Here is a 17934-nt window from a genome sequence, read left to right as displayed (position 1 = left end):
CCCTTCCCTTCCCCTCCCCGCGGGGGCCGCCCGGGGGCCCCGCTCTCCGCCTCGGGCGTTGGGTGCTGCTGCGGGGTTAGGCACCGCCCCCCCCGCTTTCCTTTTTTCCTTTTCCTTCTTTCCCCTCTTGCCCCCCCTCCTTTTTTTCCCCTTGAGGATTCAGGTTCCTGTAAGGCACCTGCGCCTCGCAGGCTTTCCTTGAGACCTGCCCCTCCGCGGTTCATTTCGTGTCAGGTTTTGGTGTAAGGCATGAAGCACAGGGAGGATTGTTCTTCGAGGAGCCTCTGGTTTTCTTGATTAGAGGAAGCGGTGGATGTAGGTTGGTGTGCCTCGGTGTGTACAGTTAAAGGCACAGAGTCTCCGGTGAGTGATTTTAAAGACACATTGAAAGYCAGAAGTGGAGATCTGCACTATTGAACTGCTGCTGGAAAACTTCCTACACGGATGTGAGCAGGCTCTCCTGGAGGCTGCACCTCATATCACTGGGGAAGGCCCACCTGCGGGAGAGACATGTCCTCGCTTTTCCCTCGTTCTCCAGGCCTGGCCACGCGGGGTAGCCTGCGTTTTAGCACTCCATCCAAGTGCCAAGCCTGGCAGTTGACATTTAGGGAGGCTGGGCAGCTGTACTGGCTTTCACCTAGTCATCTCATGTTGCAGTAGCCTCCGGTTCAGTGCAGTCGCTAACACAGTTACTGGTCGTTATGGAACTCGGTTATAGATTCATTGTATATTCACAAGGATGGTTTGCCACATTTTAAAGTCAGGATTACTTGTTTTCAGATTTGTTCATTAATATTAAACAGAAGGAGCACTGCCATTTAAGACTGTTCTAAAACCTCCTAAGCTCATGGATTTGGTAGTTTATGGCCCAGGTGTTGAGCTGCTGGGCATTAAGTACACTGTGCCTTTGATCAGCATGTGCCCAAAGGCCTCTTGAGTCCTTAAGGACATCCTGATCAGGACCTGAGTTTTGTATAGAGGAGCAGTGGGTAATGCATGCCWGTCCTCCAGAGTAACAGTGCAGAAGGACATAGGGACCAAGCAGGAGCTTCACTCCATTTCTCCAATGCACAACACAGTGCAGCTGAGCCAAAGTTTATGGTATTTACGGTGGTAAAGGCTGGTAAAAAATGACAGTGTTTTMCTGAAACAGCAAGGGAATTGTGTTTCAGACAGTGCAGTGTGAAGCCTGAAGGAAAAATATAAAATGTGGAAGGTAAGTATGGGTTCAAACTTAGTACCAGAATATTGTTTTATACCTGGCAATATAACAAGGAGTATAGGTATTTGTTTGCACTGCCAGGAAAAGTAGTTGTTGAAAATGAAAGAATAGGAAACCAGTTCAATTATTGAACTGAAGTTTATCCTTGTGCTTTGTTAATAAAGGGGAAATATAAAAGATGTGTTGGTAAACTATCTGCTACATCTTACTAATATTGTTTGTGAAGAATAACTTCTTTATAAAACCTGGTTTCATCTACAGCAGCATGAGATCTTTATAACCTGTTATCACAAGTGTCATTGCCATAGGGTCCTTTGCTTTCATGGGAAAAGTTTTATTTGTTTGTGAAAAGCACAACCATGAATGTCAGATGAACTCACAGATGTATGGAGATAGAGATAAATGATTGACAAGTAAACAAGAGCTTGGGGCATGAAATCCACTCCAGTCCTTGTAAGGCCAGAATTTGGGTCTCTCTGCCTGTAGTAGATAAGAGGAAATCATTCCCTGTCAAAGAGAGTTCGGGTGCAGTTCTCTGAATGCTGCTGATAGTTCAGTCGTCTTTGTTGAAGCCACATGATTCTGGATTTACAGCAAGCATATGCCATCATGAGGTTGTGGTTTTTGTACTAGCTTTTGTGTGAGTATGATCTGTGCAGCAGGTGCACGGTTGTGTAACCTTGTGTGGCCACTTAGTATTAAAATGTTTGTAAGATGTGCGGAGAGGCTTCTGACTTCTTACACTTACACTTCTTACAGTCCTTACACATTGAATACCTGTTTAACAATTACATTTCCATGAATGATAATTGCCTTATCCCCTTATATTTTAAGGGAACCATTTTAAGAGGTCTGTGACCTCAGCTTTTTGTTCTTTGCTAGCCTCTCACTCCTCTCCCCCCCTCCCCCCGCCCCAATGGATATTTCTGCCTCCTCACTCGGAGTATGGCCACTTAAATAATAGTTTCAGTATCTGGGACAACTGTGGGAGAGGAGAAATGGGTTTGGGATTGCCCTGAAACAGGTCTGCTACTGCTGGAGTACTGCTCACTCCTACCCTGGGCTGCCTCTTCCCACCTCTTTTTCTCTTCTCTTTCTTCTCCCACTGGAGTTCTCCATAGCTGAGTTCTGCCAAACACAAAATGATTGACGAGCATTTGATGGCTTGACATTCAAGCTCAGCTGACCTAATGGCTAGCTGTTGCTGTAAGGGACAGTACCACTTTTAGTCCCTGGCTTTATGCTCCTGCTGCTTCAGGTGCATCCCACTTAGCAGTCCTGTGGCCGCAGAGTGGGTTACTATTTTCTATTAGACCAGCTGTTTTTCAGGGCTGGTTTTCTGACAGATCAGCCACCTGAACTGTGGCTATGCAGCCACTAGGTCTGACACAGAGGGAGTCAGGAAACTGCAGCTGAGGGTGGGAGAGGAAAGAAAAGGTTGCCCTTTCCTTGGCCCYGGCAGCTTCAGAGAGGAGGTAGGAAATTCCTGGTGGGAGAGGTGGGAATGATTATAGGATTTGCTGGTTAATTGCACAACTAGTATCTGATTTGGAGAGAGAGGGGAAAAAAAAACACCAAACAAGATTAACGAGTCTATTCTGTTTTACAGGAGGGAGATTTCATTGTGGGGAGGGGACAGGAGAGATGTCAAGCTGAACCAGGTGAATGTGAAGAATTAAAGGCATGACAAAAATGTGTGTTTACRTAAAGGAGCAGACCCTTGATCTTTTGGTGGGATACTCAGTTATGTGAAAAGGGCGTAGATTTCTTCCATTCCCAAGGGTAAAGCATATGTGGATAATGAAGTTTTCAAGTGGCCAGGTTTGACGCAACAGGTATTGTGTTCAGTGCTGCCACTCAGTCGAAGAGGAGCACACTTGTGCTTTCTATAGTAAGAGGGGGGAATAAAGACCAGAGGAGAGAGGCTCACACCTCTGCCTGTCACATGGCAGCTTATAAAAATCCCAGGTTAATATAAGCCCTTGATAATGACAGTTGTTTTCTTCAAAGGAGATTTTTTCGTTAGCTCACTTCCTGTTGTTCCCGGGAGAGTGAGTCCTGTATCTTGCCAAATCTCCGTGAGAAGCATGGTGAGAAGCGTGGCTGGTGCTGCCTTTAAGCCCACTAGCTTTGGCTACCAGAAGAGTAGGAGATCTGTCACAGCTCCCAGGCAGGGACACTGCTGGGTGACAGTTGTAGTCCTGGTACATCATCCGCTGTACTGCTGGGATGGCACTGCTGTTAGCACACGGGGAGGCTCAGCTGGTCTGCGTGAGCTGCAGTCACACCTTTTGCCTACAGTGCCTTGTGTTGTCTTACGCAACCGGTGGCTCAAACTTGCTGCTAAATAACAGTGCAGCTAGTTCCTGTTGCCGAGCATGTAATAAAGAATACGTTGCATATTTTCCTGTTGAGGGTCTTTGGCCAGGATTTAAAGAAACGGTAGGAATTTTACAACATTTAATGCCAATTTGAACTGGTGCTGTCACAGTCTCAGTGTTCCCCCCAGTGTTGCCTATGCACGAGAGCCTGCCTTCCCCTTTGTGCTCGCCCCCTGGATGAGCTGGTGTAGAGTGCTCAGGTGGCAGAAAAACATCCCTTTCCTCCCCCACCCTGAGGTTTCTGCTGATTTCGTGCTTTGTGCAGCACCGGTGCTGGGACAGGAGGATCAGGCTGGCCGGGGGAGTGCTGATTGAGATCTGCTAGCAGCGGTGTTTGGCTGCTTCCCTCCTCAAGCTGAAGGGTTCTCCATTCTGGGCTGAAAACACTGCAGTCGTCTTTGAACGAATTTCAACCTTATGAGTGGTTCTGATGTTTTAAAGTAGATCTTTGTAAGGTGGGGAATTACCAATTTGTAATCTCTCTGAGACAAAAGCAGTTTTGATGTCAGCAGGCTTTGGATCATGTCCTAAATGCATGTTCCCCCTCTGCTCTGTGCTMTGTTGACTTCTCAAAATAGTATTTGTTCAAGTTCTCTATTACATTTTGATGTCTAGAAGGTTAGTTATGCTAMTTCTTATTTCTGAATTAGATAATTGCTGATTTAAATATAGTCATTAGAAAGTACTAGAATACCTTGATAAGAACACTTAGATACCAACTTCTCTTCTTTAAGGATCAGCAATTAACAAAATTAGAGTGAAGAATTGGTCGCGTAGTGACCGAAGGTATCTGAAGAAAACCTTAAGGGAGATCAGCTCAGCTCTGCAGTGTCTCTTCCAAGTCTGTTGCCAGTCTACCATTACATGGCTTTGGGAGGATCTTTGTTACACATTCTGAACAGCAGATAACATTTGCCCAGCCGTAAAACTGTGTTGCCTAAAATTTGATACCAGCTGTAGAGTAGATGGCTCAGCTTCCTCCTGGCATTCGCTTCATCACTTTATTTTCAAGAGATCAGTGGTAAGTCTTGAAGTATGTTGCTGATCTTTATTTTGGACAAGGTGAGTTTGTATCTGGGAAAGACGGTTCTGGTGCTTTTCTCTATTTTTACCTTTTCATTGCTTCACATATAAACCAAGAAAATAATTGTCAGTTGTGTAACAAATAAATATTGCTGTCTTTAAAATGCTGGCATACATTGATGGGGAACCTAGTCATGGACTGTATTATAGATCTTTATTTATCAAGTGTGCTAGACAATAAATCCTTCTGTCCTTGCCTTTGCAAGGTATGTATTTGAAGGGATGAATTTCAAATTTTTATTTTCAAACTCTTAGGTGGGAAGGGGGCTGGAGATTAGCTTGTTTGTCTTGACTAGAAATGTATTTTCTCCTCCAGAAATTGATGTTTGATAAAGACTAGCAGAAGCTCAGTTCTGGTTCTTGCTACTGTAATATAAATAGCAAAAAAAAAAAAAAAAAAAACTTGCTTTTGGAAACTAATCCTGGAAGCTTTTCTGAATCTGTTTCGATGGCATCAGCTCTGGTGCTTTTTCAGAGAGAGAATACTGAGTCAATTGTGTGTGAATAACAAAGAAATAACAAATGAAAGACCTAGCACTTCCCATTTGAGCAATATTATCACACATTTCTTTACTGGAGCAGCAAGGACAAGGTCATTACAGTTTTTATGGCTTGTGAGGATGCCTTCAGTAATGGGGGTGAATAACTCAGTGTAACTCACTCTTTTTTTATTTTGTTTGTGGATATGCTAGAAATATAAAAGAAGACCCTTGTTATGTAGAAGTTGATAAGGCAGAGAATGACTGAAGATGATTAATTACAAAGTAGGAACCGTTATGTGCTGTGTGGTATCAGAGCTTTGTATGTATGCATGTAGCATTATTTACAGATTTTTATTTTAAGGTCAAGGCTGGAAGGAGCCAGTAGATCTAGTCTGATCTCTATGTATTGTTAAAAGCGTAAATCCACAAAACATTTCCCTTCTTAAACAACTGAAACGTATGTGCTGCAAGTAGAGAATAGAATAGATCAGATTGTTATCTTTGCTTAAAACCCTTGCAGTGACAGGAAGTTTATGATATGTCCTTATAATTCAGACATATTGCAGAGAAAGACCCAAAGACGCCGGTCAGGATGAGGGAAAGTTCCTTTCCAAACCCCAAGCTGGTTAATTATGTTCATGTACTCCAGCTGACAGTGCACTGTCTCAGTGTCTGTCCGCTCTGTAGTCTGTAGAAATGACTGATTCTTCTTGTTGGAGAGGAAGGCAAAATAAAGCAAAAATCCTATAAGCAGTAAGGAAAGAAAAAAAACAATAATCCGAAATAGCCAAATTGACAACACACAGAACCACCATTAATGTCGTGATCTTAGCAGAAACCAGATGAGACTATGATATGTGAGATCTGATTATCACTATGTTTAATGTGGAACTGCCTTTTAATGGCCCCTAAAGGAAGGATATAAACTCAACAAATCAGCTGTGCGCAATCCAAGTGCAGAAAGAAACAACACTACCATGTAGTCCTATCTCTACCTGTGTATTAAAGAATTTCCTTTAAAACCTAGATCAGGTCAGATGTTCTAAAAGAGTGTTAATGCTAATGTGGCTTCTCTGGCTGTTAGAAAATATGAAAAAGGTTGTCTTCAGTTATTCCCAAATTGCCAATAACTTTTGTAATATTTTAATATATAACATAACTTAGCACTAAAAGTAAATCTGAATAAAATCATTTTCAAACGCATGGTTTTTTTATATTATAGGTATAGAGCCTTCATTTTCATTCTCACTTTCTTGTTATATGCCAGCTTCCATTTATCAAGGAAACCTATTAGTATAGTTAAGGTAAGCAACCTTGTGTCCTTGTTTAAACATCCTTCTACTCCTATTAAACAAGGAAACACTCTTTCTTTTCTGTATTTTCTTTTGTGAAAGGCAGTGTTAAACTTTAACTTGGAGTGGTTTAAAAGATGAAAAAATGATAAAGGTGGTGCACAGTATTATTTACTTAATAAACTTTTGTGACACCACTCCTAGAATATTGTGTATACTTCCATTCTTTGGGCTTAACACTTTGCACAGCTATGCCTATACTTGCCACCATTCATGTGAATTAATCTAATGTATAGATATATAATGTTTGCATTCTTAGGTTTGAGAAATGTTGCTTGTAACTGATGAGTCAAATGTATAAAATCCTAGCGGCATTTACAAGACTATTCCAAATGCTGTTGAGCATCATTTTCATAATTGTTTGTACACTTGGGATTCTATGGGATTTTCTTTTCTTTTCTTTTCTTTTCTTTTCTTTTCTTTTCTTTTCTTTTCTTTTCTTTTCTTTTCTTTTCTTTTCTTTTTTTGCCAGTTATAGATCTACTCCTGTTCCCAGTGAAGCTGGTGGCAAAATCTTCTCGGGCTGTCTTGTATATGACTGATGAGTAAAAATGAGTAAAGTGGGTCAATGTTAGTGAAGTATTTCAAAATCCCTCAGTATCAGAAACACCGTTTCACTACAGGGTGTTGTTACCAGCCACRTAGTTTTTCTTTCATGTAATGGGGGCTTCACACAGCAAAATGCCACAGGCTAACGATTCTGCTGATTTCAGTGGGTTTGACACAGGTTCATATAGAGCTAGAATTGTTAAATTTGCTAGTGTATGGGATTTAGCAGGGTTCTGTTACAAGTGAGTCTTCTGTTTTTAAATTCTCTTTCTATATCAGGGAGAGCTGCATAAGCACTGTGCTGCTTCACATGAAGTTGAACTCAACTCCTACAGAGAATATGCCGCCCAGATTCAGCCTGTCAAAAAGCCATCTAATGTGTCTCAGTGTGGCTGGGAACCATTTGGTGAGTGGTGTTTTTTTTTTTTTTTTTCATGATAATGTGTTGATAATGAGAATTAGATTATCTGCCTTTTGCTGTTTGTTCTTCGTATGTGGAGGTATTCAGGAGATTTATTTGGGAGGGGTGCTTTCTTTTGAATGTTCTCATTGATATTCCGAACAAAGTTAAGTTGCAACCCCCCTTATAGTATCTTTCCTGCTTAAAATCACTTAAACAGCTGATGTTATTTTACCTGGTATAGCTGTGAAATGTTTCAGTAGAATTTCAGTCAGAAAACATGCTCATGTGAAAATTTGGAGTTGTCTTTAAAATGTTCATTATGGAAAAAAAATTAAAAGTAAAAAGGAATCATTATGATCTTCTGCTGTTTTAGTTCAAGGCCCAGAGGTCGTTTAAATGGAATTACTTGCTGTGTATCTAAACTGGAGCTTTTCAGAGTCCTTATCGGTCAGAAAGAATATTTTTTCCTCCTAATTTAATGGTGAGAAACGTGGGACTTTCTTGCAGAATAGGGTCGGCAGCTTACTGAGTAGCTTATAAACCTGCCCCCTTACTTAAATAGAAAAAAATATTTGCCTGCTTACAAGTTAAATTCAAATTGTATTTTAATTTAATTGAGATTTTTCAATCATTCCCTGACATTTTATCACTGTSAAGAATATCAGTGGAGTAGAACAGTCACATTCAACATGCTAGTCCACTCCAGTCTATGTGGCCATCAGTAATCTATTCTGCTTATTCTTTAACTAGCAATAAAATCCCCCATTCTTTTCAAAGATAGTTTGAGATCTGAGCTCTGGGTTCTCTGTGGACAGAACCCAGTGTTACTAACTGCCTGCTGCGAAGTAATCAGTTCACTGCAAGGACTTAGTCCCATAAGTTTCCCAAATTATTGGGGTGCAGTAAAACTTGGTTGCTGTTTCCTGTTCCTGGACCAAGGAGGTAGTGAGTTCACTGATTTAAAACATTAGTTAGCTTTCTTAATTTTCAATACCTTCTGAACTCCAGTGTCCTCCCTCTTCCATGGACACATGTTGATGGCACTCTAGGCTTGTTCTTTCAGCTCTTTTTCTGAGGCAGCATAGCTGGAAAGCTGGGAATATCACTAAAAGGAAGAGTGTTGTAATACCTGTGACTTTACTCTCAAAGCCAATGGAAATTGTGGTTCCTTGCAAATACCCGCACTCTTTTTCTTAGGATGAGCCTGAGATTAGGTGCTCTGTTGATGTTTCTAGCTGGGTGGAGTCCTTCCTGCTGCCTCCATGCTTTCTGCAAGTCCCATTTAGTTGTGATTGTGGTCGTTTCCTGTACAGAGCAGAGTGCTGTTTTCTAAACACGACTTCTATGTCTGTGCCCTATGAGTAGATGGAAAATGAAATGCAAAAGGCTTTAAACATTTTATAAAATATATTAAGCTGATTCCCTAGAAGCTTATATGATGATGGCTTTTTTAGCCATTTTAGGTTTTAGGACATCACACATTTGAAACATATCTTTCCACTATGCTTTTAATAAAATCCCTTAAACTTTTGTGTTTTCCTCTTGTCTAAGAAGCTGTAAGAAATGGTCAACTTGTTAATAACTGATGTTTCTTCTGTTGCCAAATGCTGTTTTGAATACAGTGGAATTAAGATGTAAGTTTTAGAGGGTTTTTTTTTTTGGTTAAATAAAATGTTTTGCAAAATTCATGCTGAAGTCGAAAAGTGCCTATTTAAAATTAAATGTCAATGCAGGTACACAAGTAGGTTTTTTTATAATGTAAAAACTTTTGGAAAGCTATTGGTACATTTAATAGTAATTTTTTTTGATAATTTGATAATTTGTTTTGAAAATGTATTCTTAGATAAGAACAACTACAAGCAATTACTGGGAGCACTGGATTACTCGTTTCTGTGTGCATATGCAATTGGAATGTATCTGAGGTAAATCTCGCTCTTGAAAACCTGCTTCATAGTTTACTGTTTTTATACGAGGCTGTACTACTTCTGAGCTACTGTCCTTTCCTACTGGAAAGTTTCTGGTGAAGACAGGAAGAACTTGGCTATCACGCTCCAATCTCTGTGCTAGCTGCTGTGAGAAAAATGCATCTTCCTGAGTCCCCAGTGGTATAATCCCTGTTGATATGTAGAAATATTCTTACCTCCCCACGACTGCCTTATGCAGGAATGCTTCCCAGCTCACAATCTAGCCTGTCTTTCTTCATGTGGAGGTAGGATGTGTGTCCCCAAACAGCAACTTTCATGTGTAGACTAAGCTAGCTGTCCTGGCTTTCTTTTAGTAAAAGGAGAGAAACAGGCACCTCCTAAAAGTGTAGTTAGCCCATCTTAAGATGTATAGGATGAGCTGCTGTCTGGAGATGCCTCTTTTTATTGACTAAAAATGGAACCCTCATGAGTAGAAGCATTAGCAAGGAAGAAGAGTCTCGCTCTCAGTGGCTGGAGACATTGGAGATGTATTACACCTTACAGATCATTTGAAAAATGATTTTGTGAGTAAACCATTTCCAGTGTGCTCCAGGTGAGTATCTCCCTGAAAGATGACTGTGTAGATGTCAGTACTTGGCAATTAGTGAACGTTAGTTGTTTGTTGTTTTATTTTGTCAAGTGTTAAAAATTGCTCATTTCATTTTTAATGCTTCTGTGCAAAAAAACAACCAACAACAACAACAACAACAACAAAACAGAAACAGCAGCTGCCAGCACAGTTTCTCCTCAACCAGAATTAAAAAACACAAAATGTTCTTTATTTTTGAAAGCTTGGGGTATGGTCTCACTTTAATCATACCCTTTCTTTTTCTTTCCTTCCATGTTTCAAGTGGTATAATAGGGGAACGGCTACCTATCCGGTATTATCTGACAGTCGGAATGCTTGCTAGCGGACTCTTCACTGCAATGTTTGGATTGGGTTATTTCTATAATATACATAATCTGTGGTTTTACATAATGGCCCAGGTAGGCATGCTGTTATTTAGTTACTGTGAGTTTCTATGGTGCTTTTTGGTGTTGTGTTTTTTCAGGTGCAAACAATGATTAGTGGTTAGATGAGAAGATATAAATGCTGGCATACATTGTGCTATGAAAGTTAATGACAGACAGCAATGATAGAGTGTATAGCCCCAGGCTTTATTTTAAAAAAAATGTTTTTTAGGGGAAGAAATCTTTAAAAACAAATTAAAGTGTTTCAATCAGTGTCAAATCACTGATCAAATCTTTGCAAGCCTTAATGTGGGAGAGTTTTGAAACAGACATATTTACTTTTGTCAGTCTGTCAACACCTGAGTGACGCATCCTGGATTTCTCTGCCGGATAATTATATTTATGCTGCTAATGATGAGCAGTCTTCCACACTGGTGTGGCTGAGACACAGCCAGCTTCCGCAACGAAAATCGTTGTGTGGGATTTTTCAGAGCACTTATAGATCTGATCAGGCATCACATGTACATTTACCTTTGACCTAAAATGAAATTTAGATCAGGACCAGGATATGATTTGTCCTTCTGCGTCATTTTAGGCATTTCCACACCTTGCATTGCTGCTCTCTTTGTATTATATCAGCAACAATTTCACAGCTGGCGTGTGTCCATGACATGGTGCAACATGGCGTGCAGTGATACTTGTGTATTGAAAGCTTTCTAACCATTTCACCTGTCACCTGTTTAACCATGTCACTGCCCCAGTGCTCTTGGGCTACTTGGTTTCTAAGACCTGAGCCAGCTTCTTCAGGGTTGGGCTAGGTGTCTCTACAAAGCACTGCGCTGCATGATATGGACAGTGTGTCCTGTAATGCCAAGGATGGTCTCATGCTATCAACCTAACTGGTTCTTGGTGAATAAAGTGATGTTGTTTATTGCGTGTTCAAATGCTCATTGTGCATGTGAATTATTGTACTGTGATCTTTGTGTCAATGTGAAATGCTAGAAAAGGAATTTTAGAAAAGTCAAAGCAAGTTAGGATTCCCTTGGGACCTGTGCAACACCCAGGCTGAAACAGTTCCTACTCCAGCCTAAAAATAGCATGTTAAGTGTCTCCTCTCAGTTTATGTACATATTTCTTTTATCCCTTTCACMATTAATGTTTGGGATTGTCCAGTTTCCCCTAAAGCTTTCTTTTTTTTTATTTTTTATTTTGTTTCATTACAAACATACTTTGTCTTGCATCCAAATTGGGCAAAGTATTGTGTAAGTATTGGGTGTGGGGAATTAGTTTCTCGGTTCTGCTTAGTGGAATGTGATTTTTGTTAGGTCTGTGATTAAACATTAATTTTTGTGTTTGACTTCATAAAGTACTTCGAGATATTTGGGTAGAGGGAAGAATCTCTTCAAAATATTATAAATTGTTTGTTCTTAAAAAAAAAAAAAAATCATTGGAAACCCCCACTAAATTTCTAAATTCAAAGCATTTGTGTAGACTTCCTTTTTCCAGTGCAACACTCAGCAGGAATTTTGTAGGAACCTGACTTATTGCAGGGTGTGTTTGCTTATTGTTATTTTTATATGCTTTCAGATAGCTAATGGKTTGGTGCAAACTACTGGCTGGCCAAGTGTCGTTACATGTATTGGCAACTGGTTTGGAAAAGGAAGGTAAATAATCCAAAGTACTGGAACTACAAATCAACACATTTTGGGCTGTAATATTACAATCAATTTAAATATCCTGCTCTTGCTTCAGTGATTTTGGGGATGAAACAAGCACTTGGGTAGATCCTTGAGAGGAATTTTCTTTGTCATCCTGGTTAGTTTACCTAAAGAGTTTAAAACCTTCTGTCTTATGTCAGAACAGTGTTCTGTGGTAGCTCTTTAATCTACTCTAGTTTAGATGTTTAATTTTTCCGATGAAGTATTTCAGAATTGAATTAAGAAGAATTCTTGCAAATATTATCAGTCTAAAACAATTTTTAATAAAGGCAGCTACCATACCATTTTAATGTGGAATTTCTCATATTTTCATGAGAAATCATGTGTGTTTGTGTTTTAAAGGAGTTGTCAGGGTATAGCCCTTTTTGTCTAATGCCCTTTTTTTCTGATAAACTTACAGAAACTCAAGTATTTAGTTAAAGAAGAAAATAGATAGGGCAGCTGATTTAACCTTTCTTTTTGTCATTTTTTTCTTTAAAAACTTTTTTTTTTAATCCTGAAGAGAGGTCATGCACAGTGATTTTTTTTTTTTTTTTTTCATCATACCATACAGGAGTTTTTCATAAATTTTGCAGAAGCTGCATGCTAAATCGTTTGGTTCTGGTAACTATTGATGCATGTAACATACAGTAATGCTACTACGGTGCCATCCATTGTAGATACCATTGAATGACCATTATTATGAATGAGTACAAGAAGAGGACGTGTGGAAATTAACTGTACTTTCTATATAAAATCATGGGATAGTTAAGAAACTTTCATCTAAAGCTAGTTTTCTGTAGTCTCTTTACTGAAACTTTCGAAGTGTAGAGAACAATAACCATCATACGATATTGAATAAAATTGGTGATTCTACACAAAAGGGATGCTTTTATTCAGATTTCACTTCATGCAAAAGCAAAAATCTCTACTCTTAGGAGGCTAAATAATGGGCTGATAGATAGGGCTCTGGTCTAAATGCTAGTGAACTGGTTCTTGTTCTCATTTTGCTACAAATTTCTTGAAACGTGAGCAGACCTTTTAGATCTTGTCTTCAGCCAGAGCAAAAGATGTGTTTTAGTTCAAATTAGGTTGCTCCAGATAAAATGCTACTGAAAGCAAAGTAGTTTTCCCATGACTTAGGAGGAAAAAACTGTTAACTGCCTTGATGTTAGTAGGATTTTTGAGGTTTACATTAGCCCAGCTGGAGTTATTGTGCAGCAGTTCTAAGCTGGGATTTCCAGGCTGACAGCAGTCTGATGTGCCAGCCAAGCTTGTGCCGGTGTTATCTTCAACTAGTGCATGGTAAGTCCAGGATGTGTTCAGAAAATTCTGGATTTGCTTTACCTATCCTGTACAGATTGTTTTCTTCTGCGTGGAAAATCTAACGTATTCTGAAAGCATCAGATTATCTGTGCAATGTGTCTGCCGGAGGGCTTGCATTCCCAGAAGCATCAGACATCAGACTTAGCATGCATATGCTATGCAACATGTGCATGTTTTAATCCAGAAAACTCTATCCAGAAACATGCAAGCCCTGAAGATGCCTTTAAATCCCATTAAATGCAGAGTGAATTCTGTCATGCACAGACAAGTACTTAGAGCATTTCTATTAATATTGAGGTGCCTTGAAATTACTAGATGAAAGACTGTAGCATAAAGGAATGTTCAGTAACAGAACAGGTTTCAAATATTTCAGTGAYGCTAAAGATGAATAGTTTTTTGATACATTTTTCTCACTATAATAATGCTTATTGTTGGAATAATAAGAAATTTTTGTCTTTTTTGATGCAGGAGAGGTTTAATCATGGGAATGTGGAATTCACATACCTCAGTGGGAAATATCTTGGGATCCTTAATTGCTGCTTACTGGGTGTCTACCTGTTGGGGTCTGTCCTTTGTGGTGCCTGGTGTTATCATTGCTGTGATGGGGATTGTTTGCTTCCTGTTTCTTATTGAACGTAAGTGTTTTAGTCTGATAAAAACCATGTAGGTGCTCATTATGGGAGGGAGCATCAGCTGTTTAAATTAAAGTATCCAGTGAAAAGGATATGTAATAGTTTATTCAGATATAAACAAATGCTCTTCAAACTACAGCAATACTTAAACCACTTCTTCCTAGAACACTGTATGGAGAAAAAGACAGGTATGTCCAAAGATATAATACACTCAGACTCTGGCACACCTGAGGAAGTACCATTTCAGAATTCAGTCCAGTTCTCTGTCTTTATATAAACTCTTCAAGTGCATCTTAGCAGAATATCCCACCTTGCTGCAATGTATATGCAGTGCTACCATCCAACACGTTGTCCATATTCTGTACTACGAGATCTAGAAATCAGCTGATAGGCAAGTTTTGTTACTTTAATTGTACTGATAGAAATTAAAAGAGAAAGAATTCCTCCTCTTGTCCTTATGTAGACTCAAATATATTAGTATATGAAAGCTTATGTTACTGTAGCTGTTCCATCTCAGGAAATAAAAATTCTGCAGATATAACTGGAGTGTTGTAATGAGCCAGTATGCCAGACTAGCACTTAATACAGTCTTAGAATGGGAAGGATACTATGGAGCATCATTTTCTTTTCCTCTACCAGTACAATTAGACATTTATACCAGGACTGCTTTTGTGTCATCTGTAATGTTGCTTTATTGGAAGTAAATTACATAATTGTTCCCCCCCCCCCAATCCCCTCATAGTCTAGACCAGGCTGTACTGATAGAAGTGTTTTAAGATGTCTATTATCCTTGTTTTCCCTATTAATCATGTGCGGTATTGTATTTCAGATCCTAAAGATATAAGTTGCTCCTGCACACCATCCAGTGTAAGTAAATGCTTTTTCTATTTAGCTTTCTGTCTTCTAATATACATGTTTACTCTGATAGTTCTGGAAACCAGATGATCTGTGTGACCCTTTTGTGCCAGGCTCTGCTGTAACTGACCTGAGCATGAGGGAATGATCACCGTTCTGTGCTGCAGTAGAAACCAGTAGCTTACTTTCTATCAGAACAGGGTTAATCAAAAGGTGAATGATTGGTTTTAATTTGTGTTTTGCAGTGGATGAACTCATTATAGCAAAACAAGTAAAAAACATTCATCTTTGTTCAAGCTTTCTTATTTTCCTCCAGTCTTCCTGGGCAACAAGATACTTAGAACATTTTGACCTATATCCTCCGGTTGCCCTCCTTACTTAGGTAATGCATAATGAGGTAGATGCCATTCATATCCTATGAAGGGTCTCGCTGTTTGAGAATGCTGTACTAGGCATTGCAGAAAGTAAAAAGCAAACAGCCCTTTCCCCTGACATAGTCTCAAAGCAGCATGCATCTATGAGTTTGGGGTGGAAAGTGGTAGAGGGAAAGACCGTAGGAGCGCATGGCTGGGGAAAAGAGGCAGCAAGGGCTGGATATGAAGTTGAGGTGAAGAGACTGGAGTAAACAGCCTATGACAGTGAATTTTGTTATCATATAACATGGCCTTTATTCAAAACCAACTGGACTTAATGAAGATTATACTTGCGTTAATAAAGAAATGTGAAATGGAGAGAGAAATAGCTTATGCTTAATAGTATGGGTCACATGGCAATGCAGTGCTTCAGTTTTTATAGAATCACAGAATAATATAAGTTGAAAGGGACCTCTGGAGGTCATCTGATCCTACTCCCTGCTCATAGTAGTGCTAACTTTGATGTTCATTGGATTGCTTAGGTCTGGCCTAGTCAAATTTTGAACATCTCTAAGGATGGAGATGCCATTTATACTTAGATTGCTTCTTTTTAAACATCCAGTGAGTTTTGAGAATGTGAGTATTGATCACATGGTTTACTGGCATAAAAAAACAGTGCATCTTGCTGTTGTATGAGAGCTTGTATTTCAAGGGCTTAAATTGCAGTGAGGTAGTGAACTTTACTAAACTGTAATTGTGTTATCACACACACGCTGTTTTCTGTCTCTGGAATGCCTGCTGCCTGGATCGCAAGGGAAAACACGACTATCTTGACACTAGAGTTTGAAAATCCAGCATTAGAGATTGACCACTGAAGGCAATGTTGAGGCAGGATTATGGTGTGTGTGTGTGTGGATGTCTAAGCCTTCTTTGAGTTGTTAAACATTGAATGTATGCTTCCTTTGCCATTGTGATAGCAAGACTGTAGATTTTAATTGTTTCTAAAAGCAAGTCTTTTGTTTGCATATTTGCATAAAGTCRTTGATTGTTTAAACACTATTTAAAAGTAAGTTGGGAAGGTGTTTAAGCTCCAGTACAGAGAGGTTTGCCCAATGCATTTGGCACAAAAGTTCATAAGACTTCTTAAGTGCTCAAAACCAAGTAATGTAGAAAGCCATGTCTATGCTAGGAAAAGAGATTTATCTTAGAAAGCTTTAGCTACTACATGGCAAGATTATTCCTTTCTTACTTCATGTAGCTGTGGCCCGAGGCGAGGGAGGCAATCCAAGCAGAACAGGAGAAAAATAAGCAAGGAAAGAGAACAAAACAGAGAGCTTTAGGAAGACAAGCTGTGCGTAACTTTTGGTAACAGAATGTCATTTGTTATCCAGTTTGGTTTAGGAGTATGTTTGCAGGTTCATCTCTGTTTTATGTTCTGTAAGACTTTGGTACCTATTTATTTGTACTGTAACCAAAAGGCTCTTTCTCCTTTGGCTCCCAGGGAGCTGTGGGCAGTCACGGTCTGCCACGTTTTAGACAAGTTCTTTGAAAGTGTGGTAGGGAAGGAATGGTGAAGAAGGACTTGAGGTTTCCCTTGTGTGAGGACAGATCAGGCCTGTTGAGGAATGCGCTGGGGAGAAAGTTCCAAGGGAATCCCACATCTGTTTTCCTGTACTAAAGGATTAATTATTCTTACAATCATCTGCACATGTATGTATATGTCAACTTCAACTTCAACTTGCAACCTTCTAGTTGCAAGTCTCTCAGGTAGATTGTACAAGGATGATTTCCACTTTTTACTCCTTCATCCCCTCCGTCAGTTTTAGTTAGATAGCTTTTTACATTTTAAAWGCTTTCTTTTTCTTGAATAGTAACTGAAGGCAACTTGTCTTTTATAGTGTGTGTTTTTTAATGGTCTGTGGAACTCCTATTCTTAGTGTGTTACTGTGAGATAAGGCATATTCACAATAAGCTCTGTATTTGTCATTTAATTCTCTTTCGCTGCTTCTTCTGTCAACTATGAGAATATTTTACGTGACTCTTAGAGATGCCTAAGAGAAAGACTTTTTTCCCTTGGCTTTTATGTAGTTCAGAAATGCTCCTGAGAACATTCTAGCTGCTTTTATAATAGCTAGAGCATAATTTTTACAAAATATTCTGTTAAGCTTTATAGATGTCTACCATTTGTTTCAAATACATTTACTGGAAAGCATAACTAAAGAAGTCTACATGATAGATTACTCACATATTTCACTAAGAGCTGGTATGGGAAAAATGTGACATTCAATATAATACTTGTCATGATATTTTTAACAAAAATCTAGCATTTTAGGAGCTTTTATTTCCTTTCATTCACCACTCCTTTACCCAGTCCTAGAAAGGGGCTRTCATTTGACTTAATCTTCTCTAGGACAGCAGCAAGATCACTGCATCATGTGCAGCCTCATTGTGTAGCACTGCATTTGACCTGCTGTTTCCCTGGAAACCTTGCTCTCCAGAGGAGAACCAAGGGCATCGCTTCTTCTTTCCCCATTCCATATGTTTGCATTTGCAATTCTTGTAGAGGGTTTATAAAGTACTTCCCCACACTCCTTGGACTTCAGATTAAGATTTGCCTGTATCTTGGGAAGCTATATGCCRTTTGAATTGCATAAATACCTCGCTTCAATCCTGTGTGGTCTGCA

The 17934-nt window shown here is 39.4% G+C and overlaps 1 protein-coding gene across 1 annotated transcript in view; it reads left to right on the top strand.

Annotated features, from left to right (window-relative positions):
- The first annotated feature begins 2839 nt into the window (after positions 1-2839).
- SLC37A1 (solute carrier family 37 member 1) overlaps positions 2840-17934 on the top strand; it is a 36173-nt gene continuing 21078 nt past the window's right edge. Inside the window, exons 1-9 of the mRNA XM_026070723.1 lie at positions 2840-2883; positions 4338-4624; positions 6391-6472; positions 7349-7475; positions 9316-9394; positions 10288-10423; positions 11975-12051; positions 13879-14045; positions 14872-14909. Coding sequence (XP_025926508.1) covers positions 4569-4624; positions 6391-6472; positions 7349-7475; positions 9316-9394; positions 10288-10423; positions 11975-12051; positions 13879-14045; positions 14872-14909 — 762 coding nt within the window. The 5' untranslated portion in view covers positions 2840-2883; positions 4338-4568. The remainder of the gene's footprint in view (positions 2884-4337; positions 4625-6390; positions 6473-7348; positions 7476-9315; positions 9395-10287; positions 10424-11974; positions 12052-13878; positions 14046-14871; positions 14910-17934) is intronic.

This window comes from Apteryx rowi, unplaced genomic scaffold (assembly GCF_003343035.1).
Source record: "Apteryx rowi isolate R43461 unplaced genomic scaffold, aptRow1 scaffold_317, whole genome shotgun sequence".
Taxonomy (NCBI): Eukaryota; Metazoa; Chordata; class Aves; order Apterygiformes; family Apterygidae; genus Apteryx; species Apteryx rowi.
This window is presented reverse-complemented; position numbering and strand designations above follow the sequence as displayed.